General features: G+C 47.0%; 1 protein-coding gene across 6 annotated transcripts in view; it reads left to right on the top strand.

The window, feature by feature from the left end:
* The window catches only part of NUP214 (nucleoporin 214), a 97,133-nt gene that overhangs the window by 44,331 nt on the left and 38,040 nt on the right, over positions 1-14,762 (top strand). For 5 of the 6 annotated variants that reach the window (XM_058693788.1, XM_058693789.1, XM_058693790.1 and 2 more), the window contains exons 23-26: positions 144-305; positions 2,503-2,602; positions 11,265-11,340; positions 12,668-12,746. In XM_058693788.1, coding sequence (XP_058549771.1) covers positions 144-305; positions 2,503-2,602; positions 11,265-11,340; positions 12,668-12,746 — 417 coding nt within the window. Of the gene's footprint in view, positions 1-143; positions 306-2,372; positions 2,394-2,502; positions 2,603-11,264; positions 11,341-12,667; positions 12,747-14,762 lie in introns of those variants that run through there. The other variant, XM_058693792.1, reaches the window with a different exon arrangement.

The following is a 14,762-nucleotide window of genomic DNA, read 5'->3' as shown; positions in this document are numbered from 1 at the left end:
TTATCGGTACTTTCGTGTGTTTATGCCGAAGCATCTTTAACCTTAGCGTTTTGCCTGCGACCTCACACTGGGGGATTTGCCGTCTTCACTTCTGTGCACTCCTCCCTGACCCACTCCCTCGCTTGGGTTTCTTTTTCCTTCAGCGTCTACGTCTACCAGCAAACTTATTCCTCAAGGGGCCGATAGCACGATGCTTGCAACAAAAACCGTGAAACATGGCGCACCTGGTCCTTCCCACCCCATCTCGGCTCCCCAGGCGGCCGCCGCTGCAGCGCTGAGACGGCAGATGGCCAGTCAGGCCCCAGGTAACACGGCTGCCCTGCGCTTTGCGGAGACTGACCGGGAGCCTCGGCAGTCACCGGCCGGCACGGCGGGTCCCAGGCGACAGCCGGCTCTCTCTGCTGCCCTTGAGAAGAGAGGCCCGATGGGACGGCCCCCTCACCCCCGCCCCTTTCTGGGGAGAGGGTTCCAAGAAGGCAGAGACTAGATCCGACGCTTTTTTCGTTTTCGGGGGAGGTATTAGATCCGCCGCATTCAGTCGAGTGGTTTTCTGATGAAGTTGTTGATCCCTGCTTTTGAACAGCGTCTGCTTTAAGCCACTAAAAATTGCCCGATAGTGTCATAAGGATCCCAGCCCCCCTGGGAGGTGAGTCTTCGTGTGCCCGTTTTGCTTCTGAGTAATGTCAGGTGAGAGAGGTGACGGTTACCCAGCCAGTAAGTTCCAGGACCCAGACTCCATCCCTGTGCTCTTTCTGTTGCAGTACGGCGTTTTCTTTTTCTTTTCTTTTTTTTATTTTCTTTTTTTTTAGTACGGCATTTTCTTAAAGACGGCTGCGTTAGCCTTTACAGACGGAAAGTCTAGCGAACTAATCATAATCAGCGCTTGCACTTTGTCAATGCTTTGCGGCTACCCAGAATCTTCTGTGTTAGGGTTTCTAAGTAGTGGGCCTTGAGCGTGTCGGTTACCACTAATCAGTTTGTACAAGCCACTGGTTCTCAAGTGGAGGCTCTTGTCACCCCGCATTCCTCGCCAGCGGTTGGCGGTGCTGCTGGCCTCTAGCGGGTGGAGGTCAGGAACGCCACAAAAGACCTTACAGTGCACAGGACACCCCCACAACAGAGGATTACCCAGGCCCGAAATGTCAATACTGCTGAAGTCAAGAAACTCCGCCATAAAGCAAGTGTTTTTGTGTTAGTTGAAGGAAATTGGTTGTGGATTTTAGCACTGCTTGGAACACGTATCCCTTTGGACCGTTCTTTTTAAAAGACTAAAAAAGACATAGTGGTCTGATTATGACAAAAAAGGATTACCATTGTCCATTGATGAAAGCGTTCTAAGAAAAGTTCTAGTATTAAAACCCTTATTAAAGCTCCTCAAACAGGTATGAAAGCGCACAAACAAGGTAGCTTTCTAAGGTACCTTTGGGCCTTCAGAACAAATAGAATCCTCTGATGTTTTCTTTAAACGTTACTCGGAATGTGCAGAATTTTGGTCGGCATCGCGCTGAGTAGGCCCCAGATCAAGCTGACTGAGTTGATGATTTATAAACTTAAAATCGGCCAGAGTGTAGGGTTGTTCCACTCAGCGGGAGACGGTGTGATCTCTGTTATCATTTTGGAAGCAAACATTTCTGAGGTGTAGGCACGTTTGGATGTGAAAGGTGACATGTGTGCAGGCTCAGGCAGGATGAGCCTGGTCGCTTCCCTGCAGGAGGGAATGACAGCAGGCCATCACAGGCCCACCGTCCTGCCTCAGCCACAGCCTTCCATTGTGCCAGAAATGTCCGTAGAGGAGACCCGGGAGCTTTGCTCGGGCCGTCTTGGTAGTTACTTAGAAAATGTTAGTGTTTCGGAATGCAGTTTTAAACCCTAAGGCAAAAAAAGACGTGAAAGCTGACATGCCTGGTAGATATGAGAAGGTGTCCCTCCTGTTGCCGTTTGGCTGGTTCAGGCTCTTGGCCTTTCCCCCAACCATTCTTGCCCGAGCTCCGTCTTACTCATGCGTCTGCCTCACTAAGCCGTGAGATCCTTTAGAGAAGAAACTAGGTTTTGGACATTTTTTGTATTCCCAGCACCTAAAAGAATCTGGTGAAGAGCCGCCCGTGCGAAAGAATGTTTGGGTGGGTGGGCGGGTGGGTGGCGGAAATCCTCAACCTGAACACCGCTCTTACTCTCTTATGCTCCTACTCTCTCCGCCCCTTTTCAGGACGAGCCAACAATGTGGCAGGTGCCACAGCTCCACCCTTTAAAAGCTGGCCAGGGTTCTTTTTCCCTAAAATAGTACGTCTGATTAAATTGCGCAGAGCCTCATCCCATAATCTTTGTGAATGGAGTAGGCCGGCCGTCCCATTGATCACAGAGCTGCAGAACTACCCAGAGTAGATTTCCTTTACGTAATAAGATTACTGCTTGAATTCGTGTCCTGGCCGTGCATTTATATATGGCTGGAATTTTTGATCCTGTACGGCAATTAACATGCCCCTCTCCTCTCTCTTTAAATAGCTGTAAGTACTTTGACTGAATCAACTCTGAAGAATGTCCCTCAAGTGGTAAACGTGCAGGAACTGAAGAACAATCCTGGAGCCCCCTCTGCCGCGATGGGGTAGGTGACTGCTTTCCAGTATGTTGCAGCCCCCTGAGCTCTTCCGTAATAGCGAGGAACTGCCTGCAGGGGGCAGCAGTGCTGCTGGCACACAGACTCGGCCGGCAGAGCCTTAGGTTCTCTTAGGTTAGGTCTCTAGTCCACTGTACCCTCTCCCGGGCATAGGGAAGAATTGAGGGGCATGTCTTCAGTCTGAACGTAGGGATGGTGAAGACCAGCGTCGTTCAGGGAGTTGGTATCCGGTGATTCGTCCAGCGGCAGGATGAACAGCCGCGGGCCCCGTGTTTTTTCCACATGGGGCCCGCTCTCTGCCACCCCCGCGGAGCAGGTCTGCTCACTGCTCTGTTTTGGCCTTATCGAGTGGCCCTGTTTTGCTGGTCCGCTGGCCTTCTCTTGATTCCACGTTGGTCCATGTATCAACCCCGCCCGTTCCAGGGATTTCTTAGTTATCTCAGGGCTGTACTGACAGCCAAAAACAAGCCTACCCACTCTCCTATGTTGTAGTGACCTTGACGCTTTGGTATGCTGTTTATACCCAGATGGCATTTGTGGTTGTTGTGAACTTCCCAAGGGAAAGAACTGTGCATTCGAGTTTGGGAATTATAGCCAGATTCCTCGTGTAGGGAAGGCGGAGAAAAGCCACCAAAAGGCAGAATATTGCATAAGGCAGGAAAATCCAGCTTAATGATGAAAGCAGTATGGTCTGGTGTTTCTGAGATACTTCAGCCGTTAACCACGGAGAAGCACCTCTTTGTGATTTCGCTTAACCTTTGTTTCCCTCGAATGGTTCGTCTGAGGGGCGCCTGGGTGGCGCAGTCGGTCGAGCGTCCGACTTCAGCCAGGTCACGATCTCGCGGTCCGTGAGTTCGAGCCCCGCGTCGGGCTCTGGGCCGACGGCTCGGAGCCTGGAGCCCGTTTCCGATTCTGTGTCTCCCTCTCTCTCTGCCCCTCCCCCGGTCATGCTCTGTCTCTCTCTGTCCCAAAAATAAAAAAAAACAAAAAAAACAAAAACAAAAACGTCGAATGGTTCGTCTGAGCAGATCTTTGATAAGGGCTGGGTCGGAGGAGCAGTTCTCAGTGTGCCCTCTTCTCTGACTTGAGAAAAATAGACCAACACAACTCAAAAGGAATCTTGAAGAAACTTTCTCTTCCTTCCCTGCAGGACTGGGCTCCAGTACAGTTGTTTAGCTTGCAGGCCCCGCCCGGCGCGTAGTTCCTTTTGGTGACCATTTGTTGAGCAATAGGTTAACTCTAAGCATAATTGACACGCAAAACCGCCTCTCCCAGTAAAGTTGAAAGAGTTGAAAGAAGGCCGGGATGGCTAGAGGCCTGGCGGGAGGCAGAGTGCCAAGACAGGGTGGGGGCGGGGGGGCCTAACATGGTGGGATTGCTGGTTTGTTGGTTTGTTTTTACCAAAACACCCCCGACACGTCGTTGCTTTCAGGAATTTTGGCGTTCGTTTATGTCTTTCAACGAATGCTTCGTTAAATACTTAATACTCCGTTCTAGGTGCTGGGGATAAAGCGTTTAAACAAAGCAGGCAAAAGACAACCAACCGCTTCTGCCCTGGTCACGGAGAGACGAACAACAAGGGAAATGAGTAAGACAGGAAGTATTTAAGATGGTGACAGGTGTGACAGAGGACCCTGAAGTAGGGAAGGGATTTAAGGAGGTCATCCGGGTACGGGCTACAGTTTTAAAGAGGCTGGCCAAAGAAGGTGCCTCTCCTCCATGGCTCGTGACTAAAGTATCTCAGAAACACCAGACCCTGTTTGCTTGCCCCGTGAAGCCGCATCTTCCTGTCGTACGTAAAATTAGGCCTTCCCACGGCTTTTGACACTTGACATTTGAGTAAAGTCCAAAAGGTCGGAGAGCAGGTCTCATGAATATCTCAGGGAAGAAAGCTCCAAGCACAGGGCCTGTCGCAGGAGCGAGTCTGGCCGGTTGAGGACAGCCAGGAGGCTGCCGGTGGCCGGAGCGGGAGGGAGGGCCCAGGGAGAGGAGGTCAGGGAGTTAGGTGGGTGCGGATTCCTGTATCCGGTAATATCTAGGGAACCTCGGTCAGGACCTGGCTGCTGACCGTTGGATGCTTTGGGGTAGGTGTGTGACCTGATCTGATTTGTTTTGTTTTTTAACTTTAGCAAAACGTGTTAAATTGAGGCACGATTGATATATAGTAAAATTCACCTTTTTTTAGTATAAAAGTCTGTGAGCTTTAATAAATAGTTGTGATGACCCGTGGTTTCAGCAGGAAGCTTCTGGTTCTTTTTTTATTTTTAATGTTTATTTGGTTTTGAGAGAGGGAGACAGAACACAAGCAGGGAAGGGAGAGGGAGACATAGGGCTGTCAGCACAGAGCCCGACGCGGGGCCCAAACCCACGAACTGCGAGTTCATGACCTGAGCCAAAGTCGGACGCTTAACCGACTGAACCACCCAGGCGCCCCGATCCTTTGCCCATTTTTAAAATGGATTGTTTGTTTCCCATTCTTCAGGTGACCTTTCACTTTCTTGATAGTGTCCTTTGGAACACAAAAGTTTTCATTTTGGTGAAGTTCAGTTTATTTTTTTATTTTTTTCTGCCTCTGCTTTGGGTATCGTAATCGTATTTAAGAAACCCTTGCCCAGTCAAAGGTCACAAAGGTTTACACCTATGTTTTCTTGTAAATGTTTTAGATTTAGCTCTTACGTTTAGGTCTTTGATCCATTGTGACCTAATTTTTGTAAATAGTGTGACATTGGGCTCCAACTGCATTCTTCGGCAAGTGGGTATCCAGTTGTCCCAGTACCATTTGTTGGAAAGACTCCCCCCCCCCCCCACATTAAATTGTCTTGGTGTTAAGTAAGCGTCAAGATTCATTTTACTTAACTTTTACTTTTTTTTTTTTTAATTTACTCATTTTGAGAGAAAGAGAGTGGGGGGCGGATGGGCACAGATAGAGGGGGAGAGAGAGAATCCCATGAAGGCTCCACACTGTCAGTGCAGAGCCCAACACAGGGCTTGAACTTACGAACTACGAGATATGACCTGAGCTGAAACCAAGAGTCGGACGTTTAACCAACTGAGCCACCCAGGCACCCAATCTGTTCTAATTGGAGTGCACAGACCATTTACATTCAATGTGATTATATCATGTTGGGTTTTGGTTTTTTTTTTTTAATGTTTCTTTTTCAGAGAGAGAGAGAGAGAGAGACAGAGCATGAGTGGGGGAGGGGCAGAGAGAGAGGGAGACACAGAATCTGAAGCAGGCTCCGGGCTCCGAGGTGTCAGCACAGAGCCCGACGCAGGGCTCGAACTCTTGAACCTCAGGATCATGACCTGAGCCAAAGTCGGACGCCCAACTGACTGAGCCACCCAAGCCCCCCTATACCATGTTGGGTTTAAATCAACATAATGCTGTTTGGTTTCTATTTGTCTCATCTTTTCTTTGTTCCATTATTCTTCTTTTTCTGCAACTTCTTTTGGGTTGAATATTTTTTATGATTTCTTTTATCTTTTTCGTTGGTTTATCAGTTATAGCACTGTGTGTTCATTTGGGGATTGCATTATGGTTACAGTGCACATCTTTAACTTACCCCAGTCTGTCTCCAAGTGACATCGTACCACTAAGGTATCACATAAGAATCTTAGAGCAGTATTCTTCAATTTCTGCCCTGCCCACCTTTGCAATATCGTCATTGTTTGTACATTTTCCTTCTACCTGCGTTATCAATTCCATGATATGTTGTTGTAAACAGTTCATTATCTTTTAAATTGATTTTTTTAATATTTACTTTTGAGAGACAGAGAGAGAGAGAGAGAGAGAGAGAGAGAGAGAGAGCAGGGGAGGGGGAGAAAGAAAAGGGGAGAGAAGGAATCCCAAGATCCCAAGCAGACTCTGGGCTGACAGTGCGGCTCAAGGCGGAGCTCAGACTCAGGATGCGTGAGATCATGACCTGAGCAGAAATCAAGAGGCAGACGTTTAACCGTTTAACTGACTGAGCCACCCAGACACCGCTGAATAGATCCAAAGAAGAAAAAAAAACCTCTTTTGCTTACATGGGTGGTTTTATCATTTCCGGTGTCCTTCATTTCTTTGTTTGGGTTTCCTTCTGCTTGAAGGGCTTCCTCTGACATTTCTTCAGGTGTAGATCTGAATTCTCTCAGCTCTTGTGTGTCTGCCAAAGGCTTTATTTCTCCTTTGTTTTTAAAAGATCTTTTCACCAAGAATTCTGGGTTGACAGTTTTTTCTTTCACTGACTTAAAGATGTTGTCCTGCTTTAAAAATAACTGTAGTAATGACCATAACCTTTAAAAAACTGCTCCTCAAGGTTTTTCTCATTATAAATACTCATTGTAGACATTATGAAAACCAGATAGAAAAATTAAAATCTTTATTCTATTTACTTATTCATCTTTATTCTGTGAAAATTTTGTTTCTTAAAGTAAAGTTGGAATACATGCTGCTTTGTAACTTCCTGTTTCAGATTCGTCATGAAACTTAGTTGTGGACATTTTCCATGTCCTTATAAACCCGTAACAGAATCCTGTGTTTACATTTAACATAGATCTTTTTCAGAACTCTAATGCAGCTCCAACTTACATTATGTAAGTTATTTGGCATCTGGACATTCAAGAACCGCAGTTTGAGTTAGAAGACCTTTAATGATATCTTGGATAATATCTGAGTCTTCAGGGACATAAAATTGGCCAACAGGGGACAACGGTCGGCAGTCACAATCTTCACTGCCAGACATAAGAAACTCCTAAAAATGAACCGATAGCTCTTTTCTCCCCCCTTCCACTGATTGACATTGGGGATGCTCATCTTCTGTTGTTATCAGGAATGCTATTGGACACATAGATCATTTTGCACACTTGAGCAGCTGTATCTGTAGGATCAATTCTCCAGTGCAGGACTGCTGAGACCAAGGAGGCATCTGTGTGCTTGGATAGTCACGTGTGTGGAATTGTGACTGTTGTTGGCACATTTATTTGTCTTCCCACAAGCCTTGTACGGTGCCTGCCTGCCCGTATCTCTGCCCGGGGTGTCAGACTTTTATGGCCAGACTTCAGGGTGACTGCCCATCTGACAGGTGAGAAAATGGACGGATGCCTTTTGTTTTCCGTATCTTCTATCATCATCTTTCTTCTTCCCTCCTGATTTCTGTTTGCTCTGTTTCTTCATTTGCTCTTGAGATGATGTCCTGTGTCCTTACTTGCCTTAACCTGTCTTTAAACTATTACCAGAAATTCCTAGTTCATTGGTTAACTTGAGCAGCTTTCGTGGGTTAGATCCGCTATGTCAGATGTGAATACATAACAAGATACTCGTGGTCAGGATTAAGATGTATCGAACTAGGGCATAACCAGCTTCCTTGGTTTTTAAGCCCTTTGTAATGTTGAAATAGGGGCGCCTGGTTGGCTCAGTTGGTGGAGCACACAACTCTCAATCTCATGGTCGTGAGTTTGAGCCCCACGTTGGGTCTAGAGATTACTTTAAGAAAAATGTTAATGGGGCGCCTGGGTGGCGCAGTCGGTTAAGCGTCCGACTTCAGCCAGGTCACGATCTCGCGGTCCGTGAGTTCGAGCCCCGCGTCAGGCTCTGGGCTGATGGCTCGGAGCCTGGAGCCTGTTTCCGATTCTGTGTCTCCCTCTCTCTCTGCCCCTCCCCCGTTCATGCTCTGTCTCTCTCTGTCCCAAAAATAAATAAAAAAACGTTGAAAAAAAATTTACAAAAAAAAAAAAAAAAAGAAAAATGTTAAAATAGGGTAAAAGAATGAGTAGTTGGCCCCTTTCACCACAGTATATTTACCTTAGTGAAATTCATTAACCTTTAAAGGACATTAAGAAAGGGCTTAGGTGACATTTTAATGCTTCACAGTCTTAACAACAATTCAGTCTCATATCTGTGTGTGGAACACGCACCCCTACAACACACATCAGCCCGCCGCCTGTGCAGGTGGCTCTGATAGGGTGCGGCAGGTGACAGAGAGCAGAGTGACTTTTCTGCATTCCAGGCAGTCTTTGAGACAGTTTCCCGTGTTTATGATATTTGGGATTTTCCCCTGCAGTTAGTCTTTATCAGAGTGGTCTGGGGCATGGGGAGCCAGAGAACTTAGATTCTGTCGGAAGGGTTTTTCTCCAGGAACCACCGTCCAAGACTGGTGAGACCCCATTACTCATTCACGTGTTCTAAATTTTTTTTTTTAACGTTTATTTATTATTTTTTTTTTTTAAATTTTTTTTTCAATGTTTTTTATTTATTTTTGGGACAGAGAGACACAGAGCATGAACGGGGGAGGGGCAGAGAGAGAGGGAGACACAGAATTGGAAACAGGCTCCAGGCTCCGAGCTGTCAGCACAGAGCCCGACGCGGGGCTCGAACTCACAGACGCGAGATCGTGACCTGGCTGAAGTCGGCCACTTAACCGACTGCGCCACCCAGGCGCCCCTAACGTTTATTTATTATTGAGAGACAGAGAAAGAGCATGAGCATGGGAGGAGCAGAGAGAGGAGGAAAAGCAGAATCTGAAGCAGGCTCCAGGCCCCGAGCCGTCTGCGGGGCTCGAACTCACCAACAGCGAGGTCATGACCTGAGCCCGAGTCAGTCGCTCAGCTGACTGAGCCACCCCAGGCGCCCCTCATTCACGTGTTTTAAAGCGGCACTCAAGGGGCGCCTCGGTGGCTCAGTCAGTTAAGCTCCATCTAAACTTGGATCGCGATCTCACGGTTCATGAGATCAAGCCCCCCATCGGGCTCTGTGCAGACAATAGGGAGCCTGCTTGGAATCCTCTCTCCCTCTCTCTCTGCCTCTACCCCACTTGTGCATGTTCTCCCTCTCTCAAAATAAACTTACAAAAAGCATTTAAAAAAAAAGTGCTCAAGTGTCACCGGTAATGCGACGTCATCCACAGACCTCTGCCGTCAGGTGTCTCCTTGGAGCGCCGGTGCAGTGCCGCTTCCGCTTGCGGTCCCCTGACTTCTGTTTTCTGGAACGGAGCCCGTCAGATGAGGTTCTGACCGTCCCTGTCAGGCCTGCACTGCTAGAAAGTGGAATGAAGTCACCGCTCTGTTCTGTCGCTCTCTTGGGTCACGACAGATCCAGTGTAGTCCTTTGGTTTGTCACCAACTGCGCCGAACGGCATTTCTCTGCAGGGCTGTCACACGGCCCGGCGTGGGAGTTCCTGATGTGTGTCTGGGGACTCGGAACCCCCGAGGGATTCGATAGCGTTATCACAAGCAACTGGAACAGTAATGACACTCACCCTGTTTCACGCGTGGTTTAACTTACCGTCGCGTCATAACTAAGTTTTGGGCGTAAAAACATGTTCTAAAGTTGGATAAGTTGCTGCTTTCATTTTTACCGGTAGTTTCTTTTTTGTTTGTCTTTGGGAAAGCATAAAAGATTATTTCCCTTGTGATTTTTATGAGCTCAGACCACATTTTCCCCAGTCTGCCATGTCTGCCTGGGGCTTTCTCAGCCCCAGAAGCCTTGCTCGCACACTCCTCCTTCCTGTGGTGGGACATCTCAGGGGAACAGAGACTTGTTTTCTTCGGAGAACACATTTATAGCTTCTTTTGTCTTCAGGGAAAAGCGAAGGAGATTTGTTTCACTGAAAATGACTCCGTTTTTTTCTTGTCTCTCAATCTAACAAAGTTTGGGAAGGTCTCTGTATTAATCCAGCCGAGAATCGTGAGGTGCTTGTAAGATTGCTAAATCTTTTGATAATTTTCTTCCGTGAGGCATGGGCTTATTTTTGTCTTTCCTCTTCCACATTAATTTTTTGATGGAAAAATACCAATCCTCCCTAGCCTAGGGGGAATTGAGAAAAGAAAACCAGATCCTACAGCTACTATTGCTATACTTACCAGCCAGGGTAGCTTTGGACTGAGGACAGATAAATGAATTGCTCCCAGGAGCCGAGAATAGAACTCTTATCCTTGATTGCATTAAGCAGGCCGGTTTTTCCCCTCACACACGAACACTAAATAATTACTGAAATAACCGTTCCCTGCACACCGTGTTCAGAGTTCATGTAAAGATCTCTTTTCTACAAATAGCAGATACCCTTTCAGACTGCAGCAAAGGTGCCGGTTATATGGAACAGCGGTACATTTGAATCTCTTGTATGCTGACCTGGCGAGCACTGGGCTCTCGGGTGGTTGCTGTGAGAAGCTGAATGTCTCCTCTTTGAGAAACACTTTGGAGCCATTTATCACAGCAGATCATATACAACCCGTGGGTCCAGTGGAACATTTTCTCAGGCTTGGAAAAGAGAATCCGGCACGATTCTAGACTCATGTCTAGACTCAGGCTTGGAAAAGAGCATTAGGCGTACGAGTCCTAAATTCCCCAGAGTGTAGAACCGGGGATGGGGACGGGAGGGGGCTTACTCTCCAGGTAAGAAAAAAGCTCTCCTTCTGAATAGTTTTAACTTTCATTCTCAGGATGGCAGGAAGGAAAAAAGTTTTAAGCTCACTGCTTTGACTTTTATGCTGGAGACGCAAATTTCATTTCAACAAGCGATTCTTCAGAAAAGTGTCAGATGACTTTGGATAGGGTCCCAAACAGATTCTGCCCGATATTGGTATCATTTATTGGCTAGAAGGCAGGCACAGAGATGAAGGTCATTTTCACCCCCGTGCCTTTCTCTTGAGTGTACGCTTTTGTGTTTCTCAGCTCTTCGGTGCCATACCCTGCAGCCAAAGCGCCCCACCCAGCGGTGACTCCGGCAGCTGCCAACCCGGCTAAACAGGTGACTTCCTGGTTTTTGCTCTCGTGAACGGCCTTGCGACGTCTGTCTTCGAAGACAGTACTGTTTCAAGTCTCGGCTTTGTTTTAACAAACTATAAGTCCGACAAAGACCTGTGATCCTTTCCCTAGAATTTATGGCAGTCTTGACACAGTAGGTCAGTCAGGACCTGAGGTTGTCTTTGTCGGCCATTTGACATTCTGCCTCTAGGAATCTTGGGTCACGGTTCCAGTACCTTAACGATCGTTTGGGTGATTTGGGCGTGTGATTTACTTTCATTGGACGTTACCTTCAATAACCCACACGACAACCGTGTGCGGTAGAACGGGGCAGGTGTTTATGTGTGTTTCCCTAATGAGAACCTGAGGCACAAGTGACAGGTGCAAGCTCACACGATTAGGAAATGCTGGAGCCAGAGCTGGAGGCCGGCTCTTGGACCTTCTTCCCTCTGTGGCTTTTACATCGTACCTTTCAGGATCAGTGCTTTGGCGGGGTGGCTTCTCCGGCTTTCTCCCGCAATCCCTGTTTTTCGGAGCTTGCGTGCGCAGTGGTATCCCTTACGTCTACGCTTAGGCTTTTGCCTGATGAGCATCGTCTCTTAACAAAAATCTTGTAAGCAGTTATATAGTAAACAGTTAATCCAGAAGAAAACAATTGGAGACAGCTGACAGATAGATCAAGCTATCCCTGAAACCTTCCCTGAGAAGACCTGGTTTCTCTGCCACTCTCACCTGTCTCCGAGAGGAGCGATTTCACATTGTGTTTGAGATTGAACCTCACAACTTGCCTCTTGTGAGTTCTCAGCATGGCTCTCTGATTGTTACAATGGCATTTAAGCGTTTAGCATTTGGTCCTTCTTCTGGAGGTTTCTGTGTTGACCTTGGAGAACACATGGGTAAGGAGAAGTCATAAGCGATAAGAGTAAAGGAACATTTGCTGGAGATGGAGAAGTTGAACAGTTCCACTTTTTAATTTTATTATACGTGTACTGAGAGCCAGAACCCATTTCATTCATTTCCTTATTCATTACCGGATGTTCCGGTGCCTCCTATGCACCAGGCACTGTGCTGGGTGCTGGGAAAATAGCCACAAGCTAGGTAGGCAAGACTGTATTCTTGGAGCTTGCAGAATATTCCATGCTCTGATATACTCTTACACACGATAAGCATTTAAACATACTGACTTTGGATTATAAGGTTTTTAAAAATTAAACTAAATGAAAGTGTTTATGCTTGCCTACTTTTAAATTATGTTCTCATTTTACGTGTTTCTGTATTCTAAAGGATGGTTGATGGTTTCACATGAATGTTCTGCCTGTGTTCTGTTACAGGGATCTCTAATAAATTCCCTAAAGCCGTCGGGGCCCATGCCAGTGTCCGGTCAGTTGTCATCTGGTGATAAAGCCTCAGGTCAGTTTGCATTTTCATTTTAGTGAAAATCAAGGTGAAAGAAACCCTCCACAAGAGAGTTTAGTATTCTAGATCACAGAGGCCACTGACATAGGAAATCAAGTAAAGAGATATTTGGAAGGCTTCAGTCAATGAAGAATGTCCAGGAAATCCGTGAGCCCTTCATCAGCCCTGCAGACTTCTGAAATTTGAGCGCAGTAGGAGAAAAATCTTCCTTAAAATGCTTTTCCTGAAAAGGAGCAATCGTGTTGTCTTCACTGGCCTTTTGCCGGATAATCAAAGTTACGGGAGGGGAGTGGAACTCGAGCTGTATTCTTCTACTAAAAGGACTGAAAAGTCCTCTTGGTTCACAGTGGTCATTCAAAGCTTGCAAAATGCAGAAAGGAAAACAGATCTGTGGTAATAGAAAAATTTCGGAGTAGACGATAGTGATGTCAGTGTCCCGATTTTATGGCTTCACACAGTTCCCAGTACCCATTCGAGCTGAGTTATCCTTAGCTCAGATTAGTAGTTTTTACAGTCACCGTCAGTGTTTTGACCAAGGGGTCCACATTGCCCAAACCAATCGAAGCAGAAGAGCTCTCTTGTGTAGATGCTGATGATGTGGGGTCTTCGCAGCATCCCCTTCCCTTGGCCCCTTCTTTACTGCCCCTTTACTTGGCCTGTGTTCCTTCCGGCTTCTGGGGCCTTGTGCCGCCCGTGGTTCTGCGTGTATGCCGCTCCCTGGGCTCCGGCTTTTGTCTTCGCTCATGCTCCCAGGTGGGTGTCCGGGCAAATTCCGTTAGAGACCGAGCCGCCCGCTTCCCGAACATCGTCTTCTCCTCAGCTGCACAGTCGTTCTGCCTTTCTCTAGAATCGAAAGCTGAATATTGGGTTCATCTTCAGTAAACAGGCCTTGCGCTCGTTAGTGCGTACCCCTCAGTGGTCCAGAATGTGGATTAGTGCAGGACCGGCTGTTACCGGGCAGGCTTTCCAGGGGAGGGAGCCGTGTCTCCCTTCTTGACTGGGATCTGAAGTTTTCAGTTAGAAGAAAATTCCGTTAGGATTATTAAGGATTCAGATTAAGAAGCTGGTTTCCATTTCTGGGTAATGTTTTGGAAAGTTTTGAAAGACCATACATCCCAGCCTCTTCAAGGCCCACCTTAGAGAGCTTTTGTCCCTCCTGAACTTAAGAACTAAGGAAGTCTAAGAAATTTTGCTTCACCTACGTCTTAAACAGTTAGCGGGACTTGCAAAGATATTTCTGACGTGCATCATTCAGCAGTGATTGTGAAATCCTGTCTTTCATTGCTAGACGTTTACTTGTGTTTTCACATGCTGGGTAACCAAAGGAAGAGGACGTCTGAGGGTAGAAAAATCTCCCTGAAGATACTGTCTCCAAGTTTGCAAAATAGTTCTCTTATTAATTAAGAATGGAAGTACCGTTGTTGTCTTTCTGATTATAAAACTACCATAAATGCACAAAACCATCTGCGCTGAAGAGACCTATAAGGTAGAAAGTGAACGCTGCCTCTTAAATTCGAGTTCCAGAAATAACCACCCTTAATTTAATCTGCGTGTCTGGAAGGTTCCTTCATTGTTGTTTTTCAAACAAAAATAGGTGTATCCTGTGTCTATTGATTTGGAACCTGGTACCTGCCCTCCCCCCATTACAATACATACTCTGTTCATCTTTCCAGATGTGACACCGCTCTCCGTCACTTGTCTTAATTGCGGCCGAGGACCTGCACCCTGTTAAGTTTTACCAGTATTGTGCTGATAGTTGAGATCGTTTCTGATTTTTCAACATGATGACCAAGGTTGCACAAGATACCCTTATACACACCACATTGCTTTATAGTAGCTTTAAAAATCCTCTACCCTTGGGGCGCCTGGGTGGCGCAGTCGGTTAAGCGTCCGACTTCAGCCAGGTCACGATCTCGCGGTCTGTGAGTTCGAGCCCCGCGTCGGGCTCTGGGCTGATGGCTCGGAGCCTGGAGCCTGTTTCCGATTCTGTGTCTCCCTCTCTCTCTGCCC

Source organism: Neofelis nebulosa, chromosome 12, assembly GCF_028018385.1.
Source record: "Neofelis nebulosa isolate mNeoNeb1 chromosome 12, mNeoNeb1.pri, whole genome shotgun sequence".
NCBI lineage: Eukaryota > Metazoa > Chordata > Mammalia > Carnivora > Felidae > Neofelis > Neofelis nebulosa.
Note: the sequence above shows the minus strand (reverse complement) of the source record. Positions and strands in the feature narration are given on the sequence as shown.